Source organism: Trichoplusia ni, chromosome 19 (assembly GCF_003590095.1).
Source record: "Trichoplusia ni isolate ovarian cell line Hi5 chromosome 19, tn1, whole genome shotgun sequence".
NCBI classification, from domain to species: domain Eukaryota; kingdom Metazoa; phylum Arthropoda; class Insecta; order Lepidoptera; family Noctuidae; genus Trichoplusia; species Trichoplusia ni.
The window spans coordinates 5,219,918-5,244,299 of record NC_039496.1 but is presented as its reverse complement, the minus strand read 5'-3'; the positions used below and the strand labels follow the sequence as shown (position 1 = coordinate 5,244,299).

At 36.4% G+C, this 24,382-nt stretch overlaps 2 protein-coding genes across 5 annotated transcripts in view; one reads left to right on the top strand and one right to left on the bottom strand.

Moving 5' to 3' along the window:
• The window catches only part of LOC113503391 (synaptic vesicle glycoprotein 2B-like), a 44,196-nt gene extending 29,678 nt beyond the window's left edge, over nucleotides 1-14,518 (top strand). For all 4 annotated transcript variants that reach the window (XM_026885327.1, XM_026885322.1, XM_026885323.1 and 1 more), the window contains exons 2-11: nucleotides 1,803-1,933; nucleotides 3,654-3,713; nucleotides 4,096-4,191; nucleotides 5,947-6,080; nucleotides 8,367-8,557; nucleotides 11,561-11,709; nucleotides 11,904-12,303; nucleotides 12,569-12,831; nucleotides 13,086-13,245; nucleotides 13,651-14,518. In XM_026885327.1, coding sequence (XP_026741128.1) covers nucleotides 1,897-1,933; nucleotides 3,654-3,713; nucleotides 4,096-4,191; nucleotides 5,947-6,080; nucleotides 8,367-8,557; nucleotides 11,561-11,709; nucleotides 11,904-12,303; nucleotides 12,569-12,831; nucleotides 13,086-13,245; nucleotides 13,651-13,834 — 1,674 coding nt within the window. In that variant the 5' untranslated portion in view covers nucleotides 1,803-1,896 and the 3' untranslated portion in view covers nucleotides 13,835-14,518. The remainder of the gene's footprint in view (nucleotides 1-1,802; nucleotides 1,934-3,653; nucleotides 3,714-4,095; nucleotides 4,192-5,946; nucleotides 6,081-8,366; nucleotides 8,558-11,560; nucleotides 11,710-11,903; nucleotides 12,304-12,568; nucleotides 12,832-13,085; nucleotides 13,246-13,650) is intronic.
• A 63-nt stretch (nucleotides 14,519-14,581) lies between these two features.
• LOC113503390 lies at nucleotides 14,582-24,290 on the bottom strand. The gene is made up of 5 exons (XM_026885321.1): nucleotides 23,870-24,290; nucleotides 22,148-22,224; nucleotides 21,619-21,801; nucleotides 21,483-21,541; nucleotides 14,582-21,376 (listed from the first exon to the last, which is right to left on the bottom strand). Exons 1-5 carry the CDS (start codon nucleotides 24,040-24,042, stop codon nucleotides 15,590-15,592), a joined length of 6,279 nt encoding a protein of 2,092 aa, XP_026741122.1. The 5' UTR covers nucleotides 24,043-24,290; the 3' UTR covers nucleotides 14,582-15,589.
• Nucleotides 24,291-24,382: the final 92 nt, after the last annotated feature.

The window sequence follows — 24,382 nt, the reverse complement described above, 5'->3', positions numbered from 1 at the left end:
GCGGCTGTATCGATCGCTATTATGCAATACGTAGGTCTTCCACATTTTCTCACCCCGAATCTATTATCAAGCTGAAGAATTGACCGCGCTGTAATAGGAATTACTGGTCCGATTTCAAAAAATCTTTCAGTGTTAGATGCAATGCATATGTTCGCAAGATGGGGAGAAGTTGCGAGTACCTACTCCTAGACTATTAAAATTCAAAAAGATCCAAACTTATATCTTCCTACCTAGAAGATAGAACCTCATGGAGTCGCGCGCAACAAGTGGTTGGTAAAAACAACTGACAACATCAACTGGTCAAAATCAAACATAGTTTTACTATATGGATACATTTGACACACAGAGTCCTGATTAAGTTATGATTTTTAAATTCCACTTACTTAAAAAGCGTCATTCTCATCACAATGGTTTAGTATATGAATAGTAAGCTTAACAAAAGAATATCGTAAAATGTGGAAAGACAACAATTAATAGTTTGTAATAAATTTGTAAATTCTCATTGACGCGGTCCGGTCAAACGAAACTTATTTAAATCACGTCATTAGGAAAATTATTGTTCCGTTCATTGTTATTAAGACTAGACTGTGAGATGCACAGATATTAATTCCAATCGGTTGTTGATTACTAGAGTAGTTGCAATGTAAAACAGATTTTTGTATTTCCAAGTTCACTTATGCTTAGTTTATTTCTTTGATACATAGCCCGCTGAAGCAGACGAAGCTGAATAAATCTCTCAAAGCAATATATTTCGAAAAAAAAGACTAGGAGCATTTTTAAACATCAGTTTTAGGTATTAGGTTCAATCGTAGTTGTAACAACTCTGTATTAGTTACTAAAAATGCACATCGCGGCAGAGCAATGGCTTTTACGGTCATAAATTTGAGCGTGACTTTTTGACCTATTTTTACAGAACCGTGTAGCGAGTTCGACTCGCAGTTTTTCATGTAATTTCCATTATAACTGGTACTTCATACTCTAGCAGCAAGAACTGTAACCTCAGTTATATGAAATAGAATTGTACACGCATTTGTAATTCAAAGCAAAGTAGAGCAGGGAGAGTCACCATTAAACTATACAAAGAGTCCTAATACCTGTCCGGCCGTTACATCTAAATATTGAGTGAAAAGTATTCGAGGAAGGAAATATAAACCGGATTTTTATGATAACGATATGAGTATTTTAAATAAGCTTCCGTCAGAGCCAGCCTTCATGATTTGCCTTGAGATTTGAGATTTCCATGTTTTATTAGACTAATATCGTCACATCGATAATTTACATGATTTGCTGCGCACGTAGCCTGACCCTGCATCAAAATTTTGTGTTTATTCAAATCGTTTATAGCTTAAACGATTCAGTGATATTAATTTCGAAGCTCAAAGTATAAAACATTTCATAACATCAAACATAAGTAACTTTGAGTTAACTCGTCATCATAAGTAGTTATTAGATAATTTAAAAAAGATAAATCTACAATAGCGAACCATAAACAGGAACAGATTTATAATTAAATACACACTTAAAACTGACATACTTTGATACTTTACTTAATACTCAAACAATGCACAATCCTCATTCCCGTGAAACATAGAAATCAACTCAACTTTAATTAAGAAAAAATAAGCTATTCCCAATAATTCTAGTATTAAAAAAGGTGAACTTGAGACGTTGTGAAAGCGAGACGTAACAAGAGGCAGAATATTATCCATCTCGCATTCACACACGAACTTCAAGTTAACATCCTTCATCCTTGTTTATTACCTCCCTATTTGATATTAACAGCTTGTATTGTATTGTTTCAGACAAGCCGTGCGGCGTTGCAAGCGACCCACAGCCCAGTGAGAGTAGAGTCAGTCCGCGAGACCGCCGCCATACACAGGAACCCGCCCGCATAGGATGGTAGAAACTGACCCCGGGCCCAAGAAATCTCACAGTAAGTCCCACTGACTAACTTAAAAAAAGAAATTCTATATATTACAACCTTTTTGGAACTCAAATAATCTCATGAAGATGAAAAATCGTTTTCAAATTTTCCGTTTTCCAGTCTTTAGGTTTTGCTATACGGGTTAAATCGAAAGATGATTAAACTTTTAAAAACGTCTGAAAGTTTTTAGTTTGGTTTCTAGAGTAATGTGAAATGAGGCTCTACAATATTAATGTAAAACATCATTATAATTTGGTGTTTTTGCTTCAAGCAGAAGATTTAGTGCTGTTCATGATAATTCATAATTTCAAATGCAACAATCAGGATAAAAGTAGAATATTCAATTGACACACATTTAATAACTTTGCAAAAAAAACAGTACATTTTAGTTATTTACGCGTGCAGAATGTTGACGCATACTTCTTTGTATTTTTCTCCATACATAATGTTTGAAACAAACGAGGTGATTATCAGGTTAGACAAGATTGCAATAACAGTCCTTAGGCCGCTTTATTGACACAGACACATGTTTGGGTGTTACAACCTATAAATAATTCATTTGATTTCTTATACATAAATGTTGGTAAATAGAGGAGTCAATAACCTGAAGGCCAAATTACCAAATATTGAGGACGAAATGTTTCTTTTTATAATTCCTTGCTATTTAATTAAGCACATTCTAATTTTTAATAGTTTAAGAGGTTATTAGACTAGTAAGTAACTGTTTATAAATTAATGTTAATCAAAAATCAGGCGAAATCCTGTCTGAAACTCTGAACAATGCAATTAAAGACTAAAACTACTCATTTAAGTACGTTAAAGTATTCATAATACAACATTTAGTATGACATTTTCAATTAAGAACATCGTTCTGCATACAAATTGAATAATATAATGACGCTACGATACTAAGACTGTCAATGGCAGCTCACACGCCTCACGCTGTCTGTGATTCTTAATTTAAAATTAAAAAAAATAAATGGCGGTTCAAATTTAAAACAAATGCACTGACAGAGGACGAAATATTCATTTGTAAATAAATCCATGACTCACAATAAAGAATTTGCATGTTACACAGAATTATACTATTGTTAATAGTTTGCTTTGTTCAATGAATTTTACAATACATGTCTTTTAACTGTACCAGCTGAAATAATGCACATCTCAAGGTGGGCACAGGCTGTTAACGTTAGTTCGATAAAATTGTTCTAATACATTGTGCTCGGTTGTCAGTGGCCGTATCGAATATTGTTAGCGAGACCTTGTCGGTCATGCGATATACGTTACGCATACATATTATGTAAAAAGTTTTATGTATGTGTTCATATGATTATGAGGTAATAAGGCTGACGTCTATTCGCTGTGTTTTTGGACTATTTCGTTTTCTCATTTGAATTTGGTACATTTTGCTCGAAAGTTCGGAATTATTTTCATTTCAAACTCATGATTTAGTGGTTTTTCGTAAAAAAATACGCAAATAATCAACCGCTAATATATTCTGTAGGAAAAAGTGTGATAATGATTACTTCAGAGGAAATTACTTTTCTTACTTTAAACACTAGAACTAACTTTTCTTCACAACCTCACAGTTCTGGAAAAGGGATGACGATTGCCGCTTTTCCACCCGACTTCCATAACCTTCTAACTTCCAGAGGTGATATTGGGCCTCTATTCTCAAAAATTGTATACTTATAAATTATAATGATAAACATTTTTTATTTTGTTTCAGATTGTGATGTAAAAAGGGACCTCCAACTAAACGGCCCAGGTTCCAAAACCGCCGAGCTAGGTAATTAAAAAAATATTCCATAGTTTAACTATCTACTTATATCTACTCTTTACAATTTATGAATATTATCTACATATGAGTATATAAGTATTTTTAAGATTAAAACGTAGCGGTTCAGAACGAACAGGTTTGTTAATTTGTGAAGCATCACAAAAACATGTTGTTAGCTAGCAAGTTAAAGTTAACTTAACCGTGTAGATAGTTAATTACATACGCAGCCGTATTCTTAAGAGTTAAGACCTATATCAGTGAGGAAAAAAAGATAAAGGGCTTCTTCATCATTGTCACTCTAGGACATTAAAGATTTTTAATATATGTTTTGAAATATGTAGATATTGCGGAATAAAGCAAGTCTAATACATTTCTAATGTTTTTTTTGCAGCCGTAGTACCGTCACTGAAGACGCCAGTCAAGCTAGACCCCGAGAAAGGACCCAACTCGGAGAAGGCTGACTTCGAAAAGGCCATCGAACTAACTGGTAAGATATCCTTTTAATCTGGACAGTTCAAAAATATAAGATGACGACACATACAAAAGTTCGCAAAAGCTGTACCCTAAACAACTTTATAAAAGCAAAAGCTTTTAAGAATGGCGTAACTAAAACATACCTATCAGATATAACATACATAATGTTTTAAACATAGAATACTTTTTATTCTCACACAGATACTGCTCTCAATAAGTAATTGTTAAATATTTATACTAAGTTATCAGTTACTACCGTAACTATCGTTTTATTGTAACTGTCAAAACAATCTAAAACCACACGTGTAAAGGTCTCTACGTGTCTCATCTGCAAATATTCAAACTCTTTTTTTCTTTTTTTTCTGTTAGCAGCCAATGTTCCATAATCTACAATTCTTTGTTCAAATGTTATCAGGCAGCGCGTGCTCAAACAATAATAATATTCTATTTGACATAATAAAAATAAACCGCCATTTGTCATGTCAAATTTGCTGCCGGCAATACAACTTTGTTTGACTGCTACTGTATCATAACATAATAAAATTTACGATTTGTTTATATTTCTCAACTAAGTATCAAATTTAAAACAACGCAAACCCGATCAGCAGTTTATTTTACTTGATATGCAAATTAAACGTAATTATGTAATATAAGTTCTAATAAATTGCTACTTAGGTAGGTCAGAATGTAATACGATACGAATACGGCTGAAAATTTAAGGAAGTCCCAAAATTATGTTTTGTCATTTGGTTGACGTTTAATTATTTTTTGTCTCATGTAATAAAGAATAACGGATTATCGTAGCCCTATAGCAAAAAAATAAAGATTAATGACGTTATTTCTTTTTCAGTCGCCATTTTCAAAAATCGATTGTACATTTTACTTCATTAGTTGTCATATTGTTTACCAAATCGATTACTGCCTTATTAAAATCGTAACACGAAAGAATGCATTGTTGACATACAATAGCGTAATAAACAACTTGTAATAGTATACGACTTCGTTAGTAAATAACAGTTACACGAACGAACTTTTATGAATGGAGAGTGCTCGGGTTGCAATCTCAGAACGCGGCAGTACACTGTACCACACGATTTCGGTCTCAAACTAACTTAAAATTCAACCTTAGTGCGTTATTATAATGACGTTAAGAAAGTCAGTTTTGCTTCAATATATGTGGTTGATTGTACAAAGGTGTAAACACACTAGTTCTAGGAATTACGTCGTACGATCGTGTAGTCAAGCCCTAAGGGGCTCCCTGATTGAAACACGACTCTTACACGAGCTTTAAGCTAATGTTTTCAACTTGTTTTTGTTATTGTCACTTCCTCAGTTTACTGTGTTAAAGGAATTAAAACTACTCACTTTTCAACTTGTACCGTGAGAGTTTTGTGTTGAGGTTCTACGCGGAAGCCAGTGAGGATTAAGATAGTAGGTCTGGTAGGTTGTAGAGAAAAATCGGAAAATTAAAAAAAAAACAATTTAATGACGTCACTTACCTACTCCTTATTTAAGTTAATAGGCGTGTTGGAAAAAGTAAACAAAATGACAAGATTCAAACATGGCTGGTTTAGGGAACGTTTTTAAATTGTACAAAAATCGTCTAACACGTACCCAAGTACTTAAAAACAAATATAATTGAACTTTTTAAGTTAGTCGTTATATTTTTTTAAGCAAAAAAAAAACTGTTTAATTTTTTGAGCAAAAATATTTTCTATTTTCTGCGTATGTTTCCCTGCTGACTGTACGTTTGTCTGTCTGTTTGCAGGATATGGACGGTTCCACTACCTACTCCTGGCGGTGTGCGGCCTCGTCAGCACCTCGGAGGAGATGGACGTCATCTCTATGTCGTTCATCCTTCCTTCAGCGCAGTGCGACTTAGACCTCACCACACAGACTAAAGTAAGAGGGATCTCCTTAGAAATATTTTTTTTTATAAATAATGTTTTTTTTTTTAATGAGGAAGGTCATTCATTGGCCTAGCCTTTTCCCAACTATGTTGGGGTCGGCTACCAGTCCAACCGGTTTCAGCTAAGTACCAGTGTTTTACAAGGAGCGACTGCCTATCTGACCTCCTCAACCCAGTTACTGGGCAACACGATACCCCTTGGTTAGACTGGCTGTCAGACTTTAGAGCAAGGTATAGCCATCAATACCGAAAGGTACGGAGGTATGCTGGATGTCCTGCGAGTCAGATCTTCGCATTTGGTTTCGCATTCATATGTGACATAAGTATTTGCTTCATAATGATTTTTTTTTAAAACGCCATTTCATGCAACAGTATTTTAGTCATGCTGGTTTTCCCTTACTTTTGATCAGCTGGTGACAATTTAATATCAGTAGCCCACTATATTTCTAGAATTTGTTAGCTTCTAACGGTATTTGTTTTAATATTGCTAAAACTACCATGCAAAGAAATGTTATTGACAATACGATCGTTGCGTACCGTTAATGATTTCATAATTACGTAACATTGTTGCAAAATTATACCTACTTTTATAACAGCAATTTATTATCATGAGGCATTGTTTATTATTACTGTATCAACAATAAATAATCTCCGTAAATAATTAATTTAAAACGTAATTTCAAGATAAAATGACTTCAAAATAAAATGTTGAAGGAGGTAGGTCGTGTCACTTGTCGTGACTAACGCATCCAATAGGGTATCTGAATCTATTGTTCCAAAAAGTCATAATTCGTTTATCCTTTTTAATACCAGATAGGAAGTAAACTGCATTAAACTCGAATTTACCGGCAGTCGGTAGATACCATGGCCTATACGATTGTCACTTGTTTCTTTCCTGTCACCTGTCAAGATCAGTCAACTGTCATCTAGTACTAGCTAGTGACGTCGCAGACACAATGACCCCGATTCATGCAAAAGATTAGATACAATTAATATCTTAGTTCCAAACAATTAGCGTTGCAGTTCTAAAGATTTTGCACTACTTTATAAAGTGTATTTTTCCATGAGTTCACGTAGTATGAATGAAATATTGAATTACGATTTATGAAAATCCAAATACAGGCCTTATATCAATTTCCGTGACCAAATAGGTCAAAAACAAAGAAGGTTAAATTTGCCGGTATCAAAATCAAATATGGAACTATTTACTTCATATACATAACTGTCGCTGCGGAAATAAAAAAAAACAGCAGCCAAATTGTTTAAAACGAAATAAACAAATGATTTAAACATTGAAATTTATATGAATCAGTTATAAACGACTTGTAATATTGGGGAAAATCGTTTAGCAAAAGTTAATGTCGATATTACTCGGTCTAATAAAGACTGATGTCATTTCGTACTCGGCAGTTACTTCGCTTCGGTAACGTGTCAATTTCACACAGTGCGAATTATTTGCAAACATAATGTATGTTTACAGGCGGCCGTCATTGATAAATGTTTATAGTGGTACTAGACATATTCGACACAACTAATATTCGAGTTCTTAAACGTGTTGTCCAATTGTTTTTTGCGGCCATCTTAAGAGTTTAATTTATCTAACTTTGACACAAATAACCAAGTATTTTTATTTTATCGAGCAATAATCATTTAATTTTCTGTTTATTCTTATGTTTGAAAGCAGATTTAGATTGAAATTGAAACTTATTCCAGGTTAATTAGACTATTTAATTTTATTAAGTAGGCTGGTTAGGGATAGATTACATTAACACTTTAATACCTAATCAAGGTCAAAAGGCTTATCAAAGAGTTAATTAATGAAGGAGATCGGAACTCCCATTATACTATGAGTCTATCCGGAGATCAGATAAAATGCGGTAGTCCTAAGCGATTTTTTAAATGATGTAACGTTTTACTCACGAGTATTTATCTGGAGTGACCGACTAGTTTCAGACCGAACCGGAGTCCTTAATAATGAGCAGACGCTGCGGGATCGCGAGTCGAAGCGATTTGACAGTACAATAAGTAACCTAACCTAACCTATTAACCGTTTTTTTTTTTCAAACAAATTCTATAGGTATAATCCATTTGACTTCTTTTTATTTGATACCTAATTGTGGTACCCTGCTATGGTAAGAATCCCGTCCCTCCAATTATAGATATTTGAGGACTCCATTTACAAAATTCGGCGTTACTCAAGCCTATCGTGGCTAAAAATCTACATGAGTTCAGTTCCTAATTATTTGTATATCTGTATCTATTCATTTCTTTATTTCTAGGGATGGCTGAACAGTATAATCTTCATCGGCATGATGGTGGGCGCGTACGCGTGGGGCTCAGTCGCCGACTCGGTGGGCCGCAAGCGCGTGCTCATCGCTATCTCCATCGTGAACGCGCTCGCCATCGTCGCCTCGTCCTTCAGCCAGAACTACGAACTCTTCATGTTCTTCCGCTTCATCAATGGTGCCGCGTAAGTATCTAATTAGTCACTCGATTATAGTGACAAAATCCAAAGTAAGTTGCTTAAGAAGGTACCACAACCACCCAGACCCGAGACAATGTAGAAATGTGAATTTTTACATTGACCCGACCGGGGAACGAACCCGGGACCTCAGAGCTAGCGACACCTTGAAATAGTGAATATAGTTAAATGTTGAACTTTTAAAGGAAATGCAATCGTAAGTGTATTTAGCAGCATTCAGAAATATATTGTACTTAGATGACGTAGCAATTTAGGTACAAGCGTAACGAAGCCAGTCGAACGAATAAAGAAACATATTTTAGTTTAATACAACAAGTCGATAGTCGAAAAATAAAAACACATTTACAAATCGTTGCGATTACAATATAAAATGGCAACAGGTACCCAATATTCATTTTTTATAAAACTTTCCGAACAATAAATTTAAAGGAAAAAGCCGCCGTTCAGATATTTAGAAACTACTTGAGTATTACATAAATGGTCGATAAACAAACAATGTAATTCCTACAGCTGTCTTGATGTAAAAGTTTTGTAACATTTCATAGCCGATTGACAGCACATTAATCTAATATATAAAATTCCCGTGTCACGATGTTAGTTACCGTACTCCTCCGAAACGGTTCGACCGATTTTTATGAAATTTTGTATACATATTGGGTAGGACTGAGAATAGAACAACATCTATTTTTCATACCCCTAAGTGAGAAGGGTTGCTCACACAAAAAAAAAAAATATTTTTTGGACGAAATTCTTTGTTCTTATTTTTTTTATGATGTGGCATTAAAAATACATACAACTAGAAAAAAAATCGGTAAAACACCGTTTGCTGGGTCAGCTAGTATAATAATAAAATCGCTTTTGTTTTGTAGAAAACTAAACTCATAAGCAGTCAATGTCATGAAATTGAAAATAAAAATACATATTTTGAAAATTGTCCTATATTTAAGAATCATAGACGCTACGATAGTTAAAGTTCTTCTTAATTGACCACTGAGATAAGTTATGAGGTTAAAAATATAAGAATGTACGTATAACTTCATGAACGGCAAATAGTCATAAAATAATTCGATTCATAATGACATTATGTCGTAACATTATTTTATTATCCTCGCGTTAAATTTGTATCGCTTGCACAAACAGGATATCTTGTAACCATAGAAATCTAAATAACAAGGTAATAGAAATGGCATACACCGCGGCGATCTATCGAAACGCATGTCGCCGGTGGGCGGGGCTTCAACACATTCACAGCAAATAACTACGCAATCACGCAAACATTAACATCGAGAAGACCAAGCAAACAACACTAGGCCGTACGTCTAATGCAATAAGATTGACTTTGTCGTTGTATGGATTCACTAACTCACACAGTCATTGCATTTTTTTGCATTAGTTGTAGTGATTACGTAAACTACACTAGGGATTGACTACGGATCCGAAATATAATGAAAGACGAAATTATGAGTGACAATGTTTTTTGTTGTATTCTTCTATGGATTACATTATAATATGTACCTACTTACAAAAAAAAAAATCGCTAATTGTCGGTTGACAAAAAAAAATATTATTAGGAAATACTTGGTACCTAGGTAGGTTTGGTTTATACGGTGACTTTTTAGTCGTCTTACAAAAGCAGCCCAGTTCATGTATCGAATGACTAGTAAACGTTCATAATAAAAAATTGGTATTTATGAGATTTGGATAAATTTAAATTGCAATTTTTATTCAATGCTATGCTATAGCGCATGGCGTACTTTTTGAAACATTCAGTTGCGCGGTCCGAGCCGTAAAAATGGAGAGGGGCGCGGGCGGCGGCGGGCGGCAAGTTATCAAGCATGCAACTAATTTCATAGTGTATATTCGGCCTAAGTTATAAGGTACCAATTTCGTTTACCCGTGGTAGTCATCTACTTGTCTTTTGTATTTATTTGCATCCTGCGGGATTCTGAAATAAAAATATATTCAATAATATGTTCACAAAAACAAACGACTATTAAAATTGTTACTTTTCGTATACAATGTTCGCACTTAACCACATCACTATTTCCGACAGTTTTGTGCGGCCGTACCACTACAAATACGATCGCATTGATAAATATTATTTTTCGTTATACATTTCTCTTTTTACAACGGTGCATTTCTGTAAGTTTCTTACTGCAGAGGCAATGATTAGTAAAGAATGCAATTGTTGCAATTGTTGCGATATAAATATGGTTTATAATGAAGGTTATGTTTTGAAATTTAATTTTGCAATAACATCAATATTACTGCAATAATTTACTTACCGATAAAATGTTATTTCTTTATTTATGTTATTACACGATGCAGATGAATTTCCAGCCTGAGAAACGCCGCAAAACACCATTTTTAGTGGTTCTTGCTGTGACGACGTTCCGCGAGCGACTGAGCGTATGTTCGCGCGCTGGTGTCGTCCAAGACACCAGTGTGGCGACAAGGTCACGCGGCGTTGGCACTTCTATTACCTTGTTATTTAGATTTCTATGCTTGTAACACATCGGGTTATTGTACCTCAGGATGTAATTAACGTAAGCCAAGAAATACTTTTTCAGTCGACCTTGCCGAACTCGAAACATTCTTATGAATGAACAGGACTATAATAAGAAAAGAACTCACATTATAACTCATCAAAAATCGTGTTTAATTGAGTATATCATTCATTCTCTATGACTTTTATGTATTCGAAAATTGTGGCCGAAAAAATATGTAATCTCAGACAGGATTCCAACCTGTAACTCTTGATTTAACACTGACTTAGACATCATTACCAGTATTTTATTATTTCGTTTACGAGTAAATTAGACAGATAAAAATGGCAATGAAATAATATTAAGAAGTTGAAAAATTAAAACTGATGAGCTAAATACTTAAGTAGGTACTGATGTGGTACCTACATAGGTACCTATTTCATTAAATTTCTAAGCACACTTAAGCTTTGTTCACAATTTGCTTATCCTTATTTCCTTGTTATAGTTTAGGTGGATCAGGTCCCGTAATCTGGTCTTACTTCGCGGAGTTCCAGCCGAAGAAGAAGCGAGGAGCCATGTTGAGCTTCATGGCAGCTTTCTGGACCCTCGGCAACTTGTTCGTCGCTGGTTTGGCGTGGGTGATCATCCCTAGCGGTAAATATATTGCATTATTAAATGATGAAACGGTTTACTCACGCGTATTTATCGGGGTAAACCATCAACAGAAAAGAAGTTTAAAGCAACCATCAACGTTCATTTAATAAAAAATATCCTGCAACCAACTCATTTGGCAAAATTTGACTGTTGCCCAGCATTACCTACAATGTTCTGGTGTTTTTTTTTTGCAGAAATCGGAGGTGAAACCAACGGCTTCGTATACAACTCATGGCGAATCTTCTTGCTAGTAATGTCACTGCCATCTTTCGTGGTAGCCGCATTGCTATTCCTACTTCCCGAATCACCCAAGTTCTTGATTTCCACCGGACGCCATGATGACGCCTTGGAAGTATTTAAAGGCATCTACATGATGAACACGGGCCGCAGCAAGGAGGAGTACCCAGTCAAACAGTTGTTAGTCGAAGAACCCATGCATTCGAAGCCGGAGAAACAAATTGAATCTAAGGAGCCCAAGTCTAAAATGAGGAGAATGTTGAGTGACATCGTTGAACACAGCAAGCAGTTGTTCGTGCCGCCTATACTCAAGTTTACTATGATCTCGATTACTATCAACTTCACATTCCATATTGGGTAAGTCACTATCAAAAACTTGAACTCAAAAACACTTTATGGATCGTATTATAATTTTATTTTACGTTATAACTTATTAAAATGACACTGCCCAATTAGCACTTTTAGAAAGTCAAAACAGGTACATAGAAAGTATCCCTTTGGCGGGTATAAAGGAGAAATGCCGCTTTACGCGCTTTGCGCAATTACTGCGCATTTGCGCATTGCGCAGTACCTACTATCTTCATTCTTATAGCAAAAACTGACTTCAGACTTCCTTCCACAGGTATTACGGGCTCATGATGTGGTTCCCCGAGATGTTCAACCGCTTCGACGAGTGGTCCCGCACACACGACAACGCGGAGGCCGACATCTGCCAGGTCACGGCCTACGTCACGCAGCAGGGTACGCACTCCACCGCCGCGCAGTGCGACGCGCACATACACTCCGACGTCTTCATGGAGTCGCTCATCACTGTCGCGGCCGCTATCCCATCTAATATATTCGCCGTACTTGGGATGGATAGGCTCGGAAGAAAGTTCTTCCTTGGTGAGTTAAGGAATAGAGTATTTAATAAAAAAATTAACGAAACTACCTAGAAGTCACATTTGAAGATTTTGGGATCTAAAAATGTTGGTTCTATGCTTGATTGCTATAGATCAATGCTATATACTTTTGTCAGTTATTTAACATTATCCCTAAATGACGGTAGTTGAATTTTAAATAGTGCTTTGGAGAAAGTATTATTTTTTTAACTTTAAAAATGTATAGCGGGGTACAACAATGCATTTTCTTCTTTGCAGTGTTCGCAACATTCTCAGCTGGGTGTTGCTCAGCAGCTATGTACTTCGTGTACAATAAGACTAACAACTTAATTGTAAGCGCCATCTTCAGTTCAGTTATATCGTGCGGTAACGCCTCACTGGACTGTCTCATCACCGAAGTCTTCCCTACCAACTTAAGGTGAGCAAAATAATTACTTGCTCATGTTCAATTTCATCCATGAACTTGAAAGGACATGAGTCTTAGGTACATACCGAGCATGCAATTCAATGCATACTTGTAGCGCCATCTACATTGACTATACGCAACTAATGCCATTAATTCAATTATCGTGCAGTCTCTCCTCGGTCTTTGGGTACTTTACCAGCACACAGATATTATGTTTATTGATTCTGACTGACATTACACAGTATCCTTCTTCGTTGGTCAATCTATACAAGTGTCGAGTCGAACCGTCACTTATTCTGAATGTAACATTGCAAATTCGACTTAATCACCACATATTCTTGGCGAAGTTAAAAGGAGGCGAGGGTATTAGTACAAATCATAGTTGTAGTTACAATAATAAGCTGTATTTCTGTACAGAGCGACGGGTGTAGCGGTGTCGATGGTGGCGGCCCGGCTGGGCGGCATCATCGGTAACGTGGTGATCGCGGCTCTGCTGGACACGTACTGCCCCGCGCCCACCTTCATCGTGGCCGTGCTGCTCGCGGGCGGCGGCCTCATGTGCCTCTTCCTGCCCAACACCACGCGGCAGGCCCTCTCCTAACACCACTCACCCTCAGACGATGCCCACGTCTCTCTTGCCTTACAAAAACATTTATAATGTCAAATCAAAGACTTTGAGAGATAACGGCATTCCATCTGAGTCATCTCGGCCTGCCATGTGATATATACCATTAATTTTAAGATGTAAGCTAATCTCATCGAAGATCCATTGATGTAACTAGTTTTTTTACATATTTGTACAATAGCTTTATATTAATTTAAAAATGTTTTTATTTATGAAATAAATGAAAGTACGAACGATACATATTACTAGTAAATAAAGCAATTGACTGTTGTAGGTTGTTATAACTTATTGCGTTATACATTTGTTTGAAATTGCAAACCAGATTAAAAGCGTTGCGTCAATCTTTTATTGGATGAAGTATTATAGGATAAGAATCATTCATTACCTTGTTGTATACTATTGCAACTATTTTAATATTACGAATTTATAAATGACCATTTGATTGTTATCGTAGTTTGTAGTTATGTAGTGAAATCATTAAACACGAGTTGTGATATAATTGTATCAAATCGTTAGCATTGTATTAAGTGCATTTTGAAACTAAACATCTTATTAATTACAATGCAATATATTTTCCTAAATTGATTTCAGGTTCTTAGTTTTATGAAATTAGTAAAATGTCACCTGATAATGAAATGAGTAAATCATCAAAGTTACCTATTTGTATTGTTTTATTTTTACCAATTTAAAATTCACACTTCACAGCGATAAAATAACAAGAAATTCTGATTAAAATTTATTTAATAAAACTACATAGAGGTTATTACTAAAGACTCCATTTTATAGTCCGATCTAGATTTTACATAGATCACTCAAACAAACCAATAAGTGCTTTTGACATTATGTTTAAAATTACTTCAACAATATTGTACTTAACATTAACCCTACATTATTGATATAAGAAATGTGTATCCTCTTCATAGCGGGGTCACCGCACGGCGCGCTCACATATCTCTCTTATGCTCCAACATCACTTGTCCACATGTGAACATAATTCACAATAACTTAACAGCACTTTCCATGTACAGGTCTGCGACAATGTTACACGTAGTTCAACCTCGCTAGACGTTACAAAAATAATATATAACTACTTTTTCATATATTACACATACGATCCAACAAATATCATAACTCAATTAAAATTTACAATTGTAAATCCTTAACCTAAATATTGTATGCAGCAATGCATTTTACTTAATTGCTTTATATGACAAGTCCAGCCTGGACACTTTCAGTTTTCTTAGCTTCGCATTCTATATAATAGATATATTTACAAACATGTCTCTGTACGCGTTTCAAACGCACACAAATCACTTTCAGATATTAGCGGCACCATCTATGACAAGACTCGGTCACAAGCTAATCAATTATACGATACAGAAATAGAAATAGTCACTAAATCTTTTACTGCAAAATTACTATTATTTTAATAAATCAGAGTTACGAACTATATCGTATAAAACATTAACATGCAACAAGAAAGTTTAAAACGTATGTGTTGGCCACATCGGCGACCTGCACGACAATATAAAACAATTCATCTGATATATTATAAAATATGGACTTGACACGCCAAGATCGAACAAAGAAACAAGTTTAAATAATCTATTGCACTAGTAACACAATGTAGTTATGAAGTAGGCACAAATAAATAAAATTCTAAGAACACCAAAATACAACTGACATAACTTTAACCTCAAGTGATGTTAATGTTCAACTGTTCTCGTATGTTTAGCTGTGCCGAGAGAGTTCTGTAACAGACAGTTGAATGGCAGGTTGCAGCGGGATTTCTGATGAGGTTTCCGAAGAGTCGGAGCCGGGAGTGAGCAGCCGCCGCGTCCACTGGCCACCCTCTTCAGTCTCCGACTCCCGCACGTCGATGGATGATGGAGAGCCCACCGTCGAGTCCACTGAAGACACAGTCCTCTCCGCTATGTCGTCTGTCAATATTGGCATAGACTTACCAACAGATTCTTCCTCTGTAAGCAGTGGCATTGAAATAGGCCCACCCATCGGCACTTCCGCTTCTTCCGTGGTTACGAAAGTCATTTCAGTGTTAGGTGACGGTAATAGAGATCCAGACCTATAATTATTGCTGCTTAATGGGTCCGTCGTCTTAGCAGGAGCTATTCTGGGGTCGGTCACAGTGATGGGCAACTCGAGTGAAGTTGGTACCGTCGGTGGTGTAACACCGATGACGGCGAGTCCGTCCTCTAAATTAGACGGCACATTCGGTTCACTGTCCACTTTGGTAGGAACCTCTACAGGCGTCATAATAGGCGGCTGGTTAAGTGTGGTGCTTGTTTCGGATACTCTGCAATGCACTGATACATTTGCGTTTAAATCACGGAAATCAGGAGCCTCATCACGGACCGTATCAGCGTGGAAAACGTCACTATTTGCTAATGCAGCTTCAAGAATGTCTCTACGCTCAGGTTGTGTCGCTGCTAAGACTGGTAGAGGTTCTAAGGTCATAGGGACTAGCTGATTATTCTCTAGGACTAGGGGCCGATTGTCAATAGGTGTTAATGTCCCGTTTTCTTCTATGCAAAGGTAGAACGAGCCCATTGGTCCACCGAAGTGTTCACCAGGCACCGCCAGTAGCTGCCCGTCCGACAGGGAGGCCGTCGCCGGCGCTCCGGCCGGCTCAGGCTGCTGAACTACAGGCATGACCGCAGGTTCCGGTTGTTGTTTTACGATTGCGGTTGAAGGTAAAAGTTCTTCAAAATTATCAAATTCTGGGTAGGAAGTTGTAGAGGCAACAGACACCGTGTTCGACGCTGATGGCACGAGAGTGGGAGGAATATTACTACTCAACGGAGCTAAGGCTGGCATCGGTGACAGAGGTGGAGGAGCGGGCGCTATGGCTATCTCCTGTTTAATCTTCTTCAATGGTGTTGGAGACTCTGAAACCGTTTTGCGTACCCTCGGCCTATGCACTGGAGTCATGCCCGATTCGCTTGGTGATATAGTAATAGTTTTTTGAACGATCATTTTGTTTTCTTGAGCAGTTGTCTTTTGTACAATCTGACCGGTTCTTTGAAGATGTTCAAATTGCGCTGCAGTAAGCTGCATAACCGCACCCGATTTTTGTTGTAAGAATATCAATGGTTCTGATGAATTCTTCTGAATAGTTTGCACTAGCTTTTTGGGTTCAGATGCCATTATGCGTTTAGGAACAGGCCTAATTTCCGGCATAGGAGCAATATTCTGAGCTGTGGTTGCTACTCTTCCTCCTACAATTAACTGCCCTTTGGATGTTATAATTGCACTCTTTTGTTTAGGTACTATTCTGGTTTGGGTTTTAGCAGGTCCAGCATTATGAGATTTCGTTGATGCTATTGTAGAAACAACCGTTTTCTGTGCAATATTAGAATTTGTCGATATCCTATGAGCTATGGTCTTTAATTGTGATACGTTTGGCTGTTGTTTCTTTGGGAATAGCATTTTTTCATGTTCTGGCGTTAGGACTATTCTTGATTGCGCACCTTGAGCATTTGTAATTATCATAACTGTATTTCCGGGCGTAGTAGCATCTGTGGAGGAGGGAATTAACTTGGCCGAAACAGGTTTGTCCGTAGAAGATATTTGAGGCTCTGATCCTTTGGCTACAAGCACATGAGCTTTTCCTGTTTGAGGATCTATAACAATTTTCTGCGTTCTGCCAGGTCGCGGGGAACTGGGAGTAGGTAAAATTATAAACTTTTCCGATTTTGCGGTGTTTTGTGGCACCGTCTGTATTAGTGTTTGTTTTACTTCTTTCACCTGAGGAGAATCACCTTTAGCCATTATAATCTTCTGTTTTCCAGTCGCCTTATCAATTATTAGCATTGGTTTAGCTCCTCGAAGTTTTGAAGATTTAGAAAGGATGTTTGGAGTGCTAACCTTACTAACTTCACTCACCACTGGATTCATGAGCAAGGTCTTCATTTCTGATTTATTGGGTGTTGCACTTATAGCTACTTTTTCGTTTTCAACACTTTTTGTCTTCACTAATTTGGGTGGATTTGGTGTATGAGTTATGATGTTACCATCCGACATTACAATGGGCATTTTCTCAATGCTTTCTGGAGTAATCAGATCTTCAGACAGTACGATCGGCATTGAATTTATATCGAACATGACGTCGTCAGTGCTTGAGTCGTTAATTATTTTGGATGTTTCGTTTAATGGAGGTATTAGAGAATTAGCAGGTTTAATTTTCTGTAGCTTTGCCGGAGGTTTAGCAATCTTTCTTATCTTTTGCTGTATTATTATTGTATTTGCATCAGATGGTGCTTCAGGTGATGTTTGTATAGTATACGTTTGTACAGACCCGTCATGCGCAGGGTTGTTACTGCGTGACAGGATAATTTTATCCGCCGTCGTCGTTTCAGCCATATCGTTTATATTTTTGTTTGGCGTTGTGCGTCTAATTATTATCTTTTGTTTCGGTGAATCTGAAGTGGATTTTGGTTTGAAGGTAGTTTTGGCAACATCAAAATTCAAAATCTTTTCTTTGCCAGTAATTATTTGTTTAGTTGACGCAGCTTTAGGGGCGGTGTACTTAGGTGCGCAAGGTTCTTCTAAAATCTTCAAAAGTTTTGATGATGAATTTTCCAGTTTCGTATTTTTCCCGTTAGTGTTCTCTCTGACGAGATCGTTGGATTTAACTGTAATTTTTTGTTCCACTGCGTTTATACTATCTAAATTATTATTATGTTTAAGGTTAAACACACCTTTATCCGATATATCCTTCTTGTTTTTAGTACTTGGTAAACTGTGTTCCATATTAATTTTATGGTCAATAGACTCTGACATCTGGACGAGGGATTGAGCAGCATTCAAATTTTCACTTTTCTCTTGTTCAGTTTCAAATCGAAGTATGTTTTCGTTGTTTGAAATTAAAAGGGACTTTGTTTGGTGTACTACTGGTTCGGGTTCTGTGATAACTTCTTCAGTTTTCTCCTCTAAAACAATTTCGTCTGCCGGTTGCGCCAATGGGAGTTCGTCTTGGAGTATTTCATCAACTGGTAAATTCTCTGTACCATGATTACTTGAAGTTTTTAGTTGAATCGCTGTAGACGGTAAATTTATAAGAGTCTCAGCGATTTGCAGATCTGATTCCGACGGAATACTTTCAATAGCACTTGGTGCATTTTCAACGACAGTATTCAATGATTTATCACTAATTTCCTCTTGGTTATTCATTATAATGTACATATCATTAGACTTTGTTACAATATTTTCATCAGTTACGCTTACTTTATCTTCTATCACTTCCGAACTATTCTTAGCAGTACTAATATTCAAGTCATTCTTAAGCTCTTGAGTCTCCTCTGTATACTTTTCTTGCTCTATGTCCTTTTCTCCATTGACATTATTAAATATATTACCTGTACTTGTTTCACTGTAACCATTCATATCAGCGCTTGTCCCACTATTGTCTTTGTTATCATCTTCAAACAAATCTTCAGGGGGATCATCACTGATGATTCTGGTTACTCTGTCAGCCTCTCTAGAAACGCTTAGTAGTGCATCTACAGCAGAAGCAGTAGATTCGTTCATAAAAGGCTCATAAGCCTTTTGTAGACTTGTTTCTGGGAATTTAACAACAGGCGCTGCACTTCCTACAATGTTGTTCACTTCTTCAACTGAATCCATTTTTTCTTCTATAACTTTTTCCTGTTCCATTGGTACATTTTCAGCTTTATGTTCATTTGTCTCTTCATCTTGAATTGTATTATATGTAGTATCCATTTCTTCAACTGTTGTTCCTGTTTCTTCCATCTCGTTTGTTTTCGCGGTTTCTTCAATATGCAGAGTCTTTGTCGAGATCTCTTCAAGATTACTTGAGGTTTCTACATTTGCAGGTTGACTTATGATTTCATCAATTTCTGGCTCCATAAGAACCTCGGTTCTGCTTAGTGTCTCCTCTGTAATCGCCTGTTTGTACGTAATGTCCTCATCAATTTCAGATTGATTAGTACTCATTATTATTTCTGGCTCTGCTTTATTTGCCAATACTTTTATAGGCTCCGGTGTGTCTGTATTAACAGGTTTAATTTCTTGTGTGGGGTACAAAACGTCTTGTAACCCTCTCTCTGTCTTCTCTTTACCGGGGTACGTAACTATTGTTGGACTGATAGTACTTGGTACAACATCAGCAAATTGGCATAAATCCGGAATATCTCCAAAATTATCAAAATTACTTTTTTCGCGAAGCTCAGCTTTCATCTTCTTGAGTTGTATTTTTGGTGCTAAACGCGCAACCTTGACATGTTCGACTGGCGGTGACTCTCTCGCCTCAGGTGATGAGACGGCTTCTGAACCGTTAATTTCACTTTCAGATATATCCATCCTTTCAACAGCGTTTGCGTTTAGTTGTTCAGCCACGTATTTTCCTATGGCGTCTTGGCTTCTAGAATGTCGGCTTCGAAAAAATGTTTTAGTTTTAAATATTGCTTTAGTAGGTGGCGTATCAACCGGCGGTTTTTCTGACTTATCAGGAGATTTTTCCAGTTTGTCTGGGGATTTGATTATGGAAGGCTCAGGAAAATTTTCCTCGACCTTTAGTGGTTCTGGTGCCGACGGCAAGTCAGGCACAGTAGTTTTATTGAGTAATTCGGCTACTTCTCGAGCCATATCATCGTCATCTAAGCTAAGGCTCTTTGTGTCTTCTTTACGTTTTGGATTTTTCACGCGGGGGATTTTTCTTCCTGCATCCGCTTCCAAGGGCCAGTCTTCGTCTTCACAAAACTCGTATTTAGAATCACTGGAGGATTCAGGTTTCTCGCTGGTAGGTGAACTATTTGACTTCTTTTCAGTAGGTGACGAAAGTTCGGGCAGTATTTGCACACTTGACAGTTCAGCTGATGTTGGCACAGCAGGAGATTCTGCGGCTTCGGGTACCTCAGGCGACCCAGCCATAACTATAGTTGAGGATTCGTCATTAGATTCTTCATCTCCATCATCCCAATCAGCCAGAAGGCTGCTCTTGATCTCTTCATTTGTCTTGACTTTTTTAGTTTCTGCATTGTTGCCTTCTTCGTCCGCTGCACGCTTTTTATTATTTGGTGATTTTTCTGACTTCTTGACTTCCTTCTCTGGTTTCTCTTTTCTCGGTTTTCGCGATTTAGGTGTTGTTGTTGGTTTAGGAGAGGGTTTCGATGCCACCTTTGTAACAGGCTTTTTCCTCACTGGTGATGGTGTGTATGGTGTGAATGAGACACTGTGTGTTTTGTTGTGTAAAATGAGAACATTGAGACGCTGTGTCGTAAATGGGCATGCGTGGCAGGCATAGATTCCGGAGCTTGAAGCAGTAGGAGTAGAGAAGCTTGTAACAGGTTTTTCTTTCACTTCTGGTTTTTCTTTTTCTTCATCTTCTTGTTCTACAGGGGTGTCGTCTTTGTTATCTGAAGTTGGCTCAGCACTTGTGGATGGTGTTGCTATAACTGTTTCTGATGTCTGGTTGTCGGTAGTTGGAGTTTTTGAACCTTGCAGCAGAATATGTACTTTGTAATCGGCTTTTTCTTTACCCTGTAACAAAAAGAAAATTGCCACTAAGAAAGGGAATATAGCAAATGACCAGTAAATTCACCAACAGAAATAAACAACTAATATTAAAGTAATTGATATAAATTACCTTTCTTATTGGAGTTGAAACTCTTGTTGGCTCAGCCGATCTCCCTCGTCCACCCTTTCCTATAACAAAAACAGTATGCTTTGAGTAGCAGTCACTTTCAACATTTCACAAACATGTTTGACTGTATAGAAGTTACCTTTTTTACCAGAGCCTGGTGTACGCTTGACAGGGTCACCGAACAGGCCAGCATAGCTTTCCTTCTTTTGTTCTTGGAACTCATCTCTTGTAAGGATTTCTATGTCACCTCCGATAGCAGTCTCAGCACGAATAACGTCTTCTGGAAACTTCTCCATTGGACCATGTTTGGTTCGGAACATGTCTGAAAATAAATGGTAAACATGGAATTAAATTTAAAGTTAGTAGAAATACAGTACAAGAAATTTGAACAAAGACTTTTTAATCACAATGTTTGTTATTAAGTATTTTAACCATGTTTTACCATGGTGTGGATGATTTACACTTAACCACCATGCAATTGTTTATTACACTTGCATTAACATGCAAGTGACAACAAAAATATTTATTTTCATGGTTAAATCAGAAATTTAAGGAAGATAAGTACCACAATTTTATTAGTTAAAATGTTTCTTTCATCCAATAATATTCTGAGTCCTAACTAAACTAAAAATCATTCAAAAGTTAATAAAAAATAATACTTTACTTACATAAGCCTTTATTAATGAATTCATGTTTACGGCTGCAGTCATATTTGTAGATTAAATTTGCATTTCTGACATATTCACTGAAAAGAGAAGAACGGCAATTATTGTTTAACTTCATACATATTAGCACTGGTTTCATAAATCTACCTCAGAAATAACTATTTCAGTTCTTGTATTAAACAATCAGATATCCATTGATTTTTGAACTTCTGAAAGGTTTATTGAGGTTGAAAAAAAAAGGTTTAATATTGTTATTAAATATCCAAACTATGGTTTAAGAGGTGGCACAAAAATAGAATAGAATCTACAAGCAGTTGCCTGCGGGCTCACCCGCAACAAATGATCACACAGAAACATAAAATCATTAAATCTTCACTGTATTCAATCCATTCAGTGGTTTTTGCATGAAAGAGGAACAAAATATCCATTCACCCATACATACAAACATTGGTGTTTATAATATTAGTCGGATTACTACTGACAAATCTCAATTTATTCTTTTTTATTACATTTATAGCAAACTATCTTGCGAACTTTTTTCTGCAATTTTAGTAACATACAAATGCTTTTTAAATTTGGTAAAGGAGATATGAGAGATATTTTTAACACCATAGAGTCACACCTGTGAAATTCATTACATAGGCTACAATAAAGGCCATACCACACAGCGAACTTTCATACACCAATCACAGATTTTTTTTTAGAGCTAAGAAATTACAGATGGCTTCAATTACGGGTACATTTATCAAGTTATAAAGCACTGTCAGCTGTCCAACTTTACTTTTCAAGATTATAGCTTGTCATGTAATTAAGTTCTATTTGCATACTACCATATAACAACTATGAATTAATTTCCCTCTTCCTCGTATTAACATTATGGTAATCTGCTTTTTGGTAATTTCTTAGTATGATCTATCAGTTCGAGATGTTATTACAAGCTTCGTCTGACAATGATCTAAAAAGATTGTTGAGAGGTTTTCCACTAAAAATATAAGTCACTAATTTACGAGCTGGGCTGTTGATTAGCTCCTCTTCTATTATCTATTTTATGTTAATGCTTGTACCTCCTTATAGGGCAAGACTTCAGCCTTCTCTTTTATTTGTTTGTAATGTAATACTAAAATTATATTACCATATATTACTTCAATAAATAAAAAGCTCAAAAGCAAAGTCAGAGGGAACGGAATTACTTAACCTCATGAGTTATTATTATACAATTTGATTCTATCCAAATAGTATTTTGATCTCTCTTAATATAGAAGTGAATTAATAACAATCTATTCAAAGGTCTAAGGTTAGGAGGAGACATTAGCTTGGGAGTCGGACACCTCAAACAGAAATAAATAATATTTAGCAAATCATGTTGTGTTTAACATCTATAATTATTAATTCCATGTGTATAATTTTAATTAATTTCATTCTATTATTGACATATCAACAGCATACCCAATATATTGATGCAAATGAAATCAAAATAGTAGTAAAAAATGAAATTCTGATTATGTGAGATTTTACTCACATAGTATAATTCAACAAAAATACGCCATTATTGTATAATAATTAACTTTTTCTGGATGTCTGGAATGTGTCCTAGCTGTGTAATTATGTAAATATCATCCTGTTATAACTTTCAGAACAAAGGCATAACAGACCTCATGCAATCAGTGAAACTAATAAATATTATGAAATAAATCAGAACAGTCCCAGTTGTTGTTGCGAACTTACTATGTGTCCTCCTGGAAGAACTTGACAACGGCTATTGGGGGTTTCCGAAATGATGGCAGGACATCTGGTGGCAGCTTCTCCGGACCAACCACCTCGCCTGGCCACCAGCAGGAACCAAGCTTCACCCATACCACCTCCCCATCCAAATAATTAACTTCAGTCTTCTCACACATCACCACTTATATGTTCAGGCAAAACGTACGACCATATTTTGTCAAGTAGTCACTGAATGCCGAGTGCAACAGTTATTACAACATTTTCATCAAATAAACTCGAACATGGATATGTAATCACTACAGCAGTTTAGTGAGTTTATATTAGAAAGAAAATGTAAGTTAAAGTACTCTATTTGTCAAAACAGTAGCAAAATATTACTTGTAAATATCACCGACTGCGTACGAAATTATTTTATTTCGTACGAAGGTTGGTAGCACTGATTTAATAAGAAGGTGTAGTAAGTTTTAACAACAGCTTTTGGCACAACCCAAAATATCGAATAATTTTATATAAATT

Excerpts from the sequence above, each read along its gene's own strand:
- LOC113503390 (XM_026885321.1), bottom strand. The coding sequence starts at position 24,042 with ATGTGTGAGAAGACTGAAGTTAATTATTTGGATGGGGAGGTGGTATGG. Across the intron at positions 21,542-21,618 it reads ACCAGGCTCTGGTAAAAAAG|GAAAGGGTGGACGAGGGAGA; the intron begins GTAACTTCTATA and ends TTTTTGTTATAG. Across the intron at positions 21,377-21,482 it reads TTTCAACTCCAATAAGAAAG|GGTAAAGAAAAAGCCGATTA; the intron begins GTAATTTATATC and ends TTTTTGTTACAG.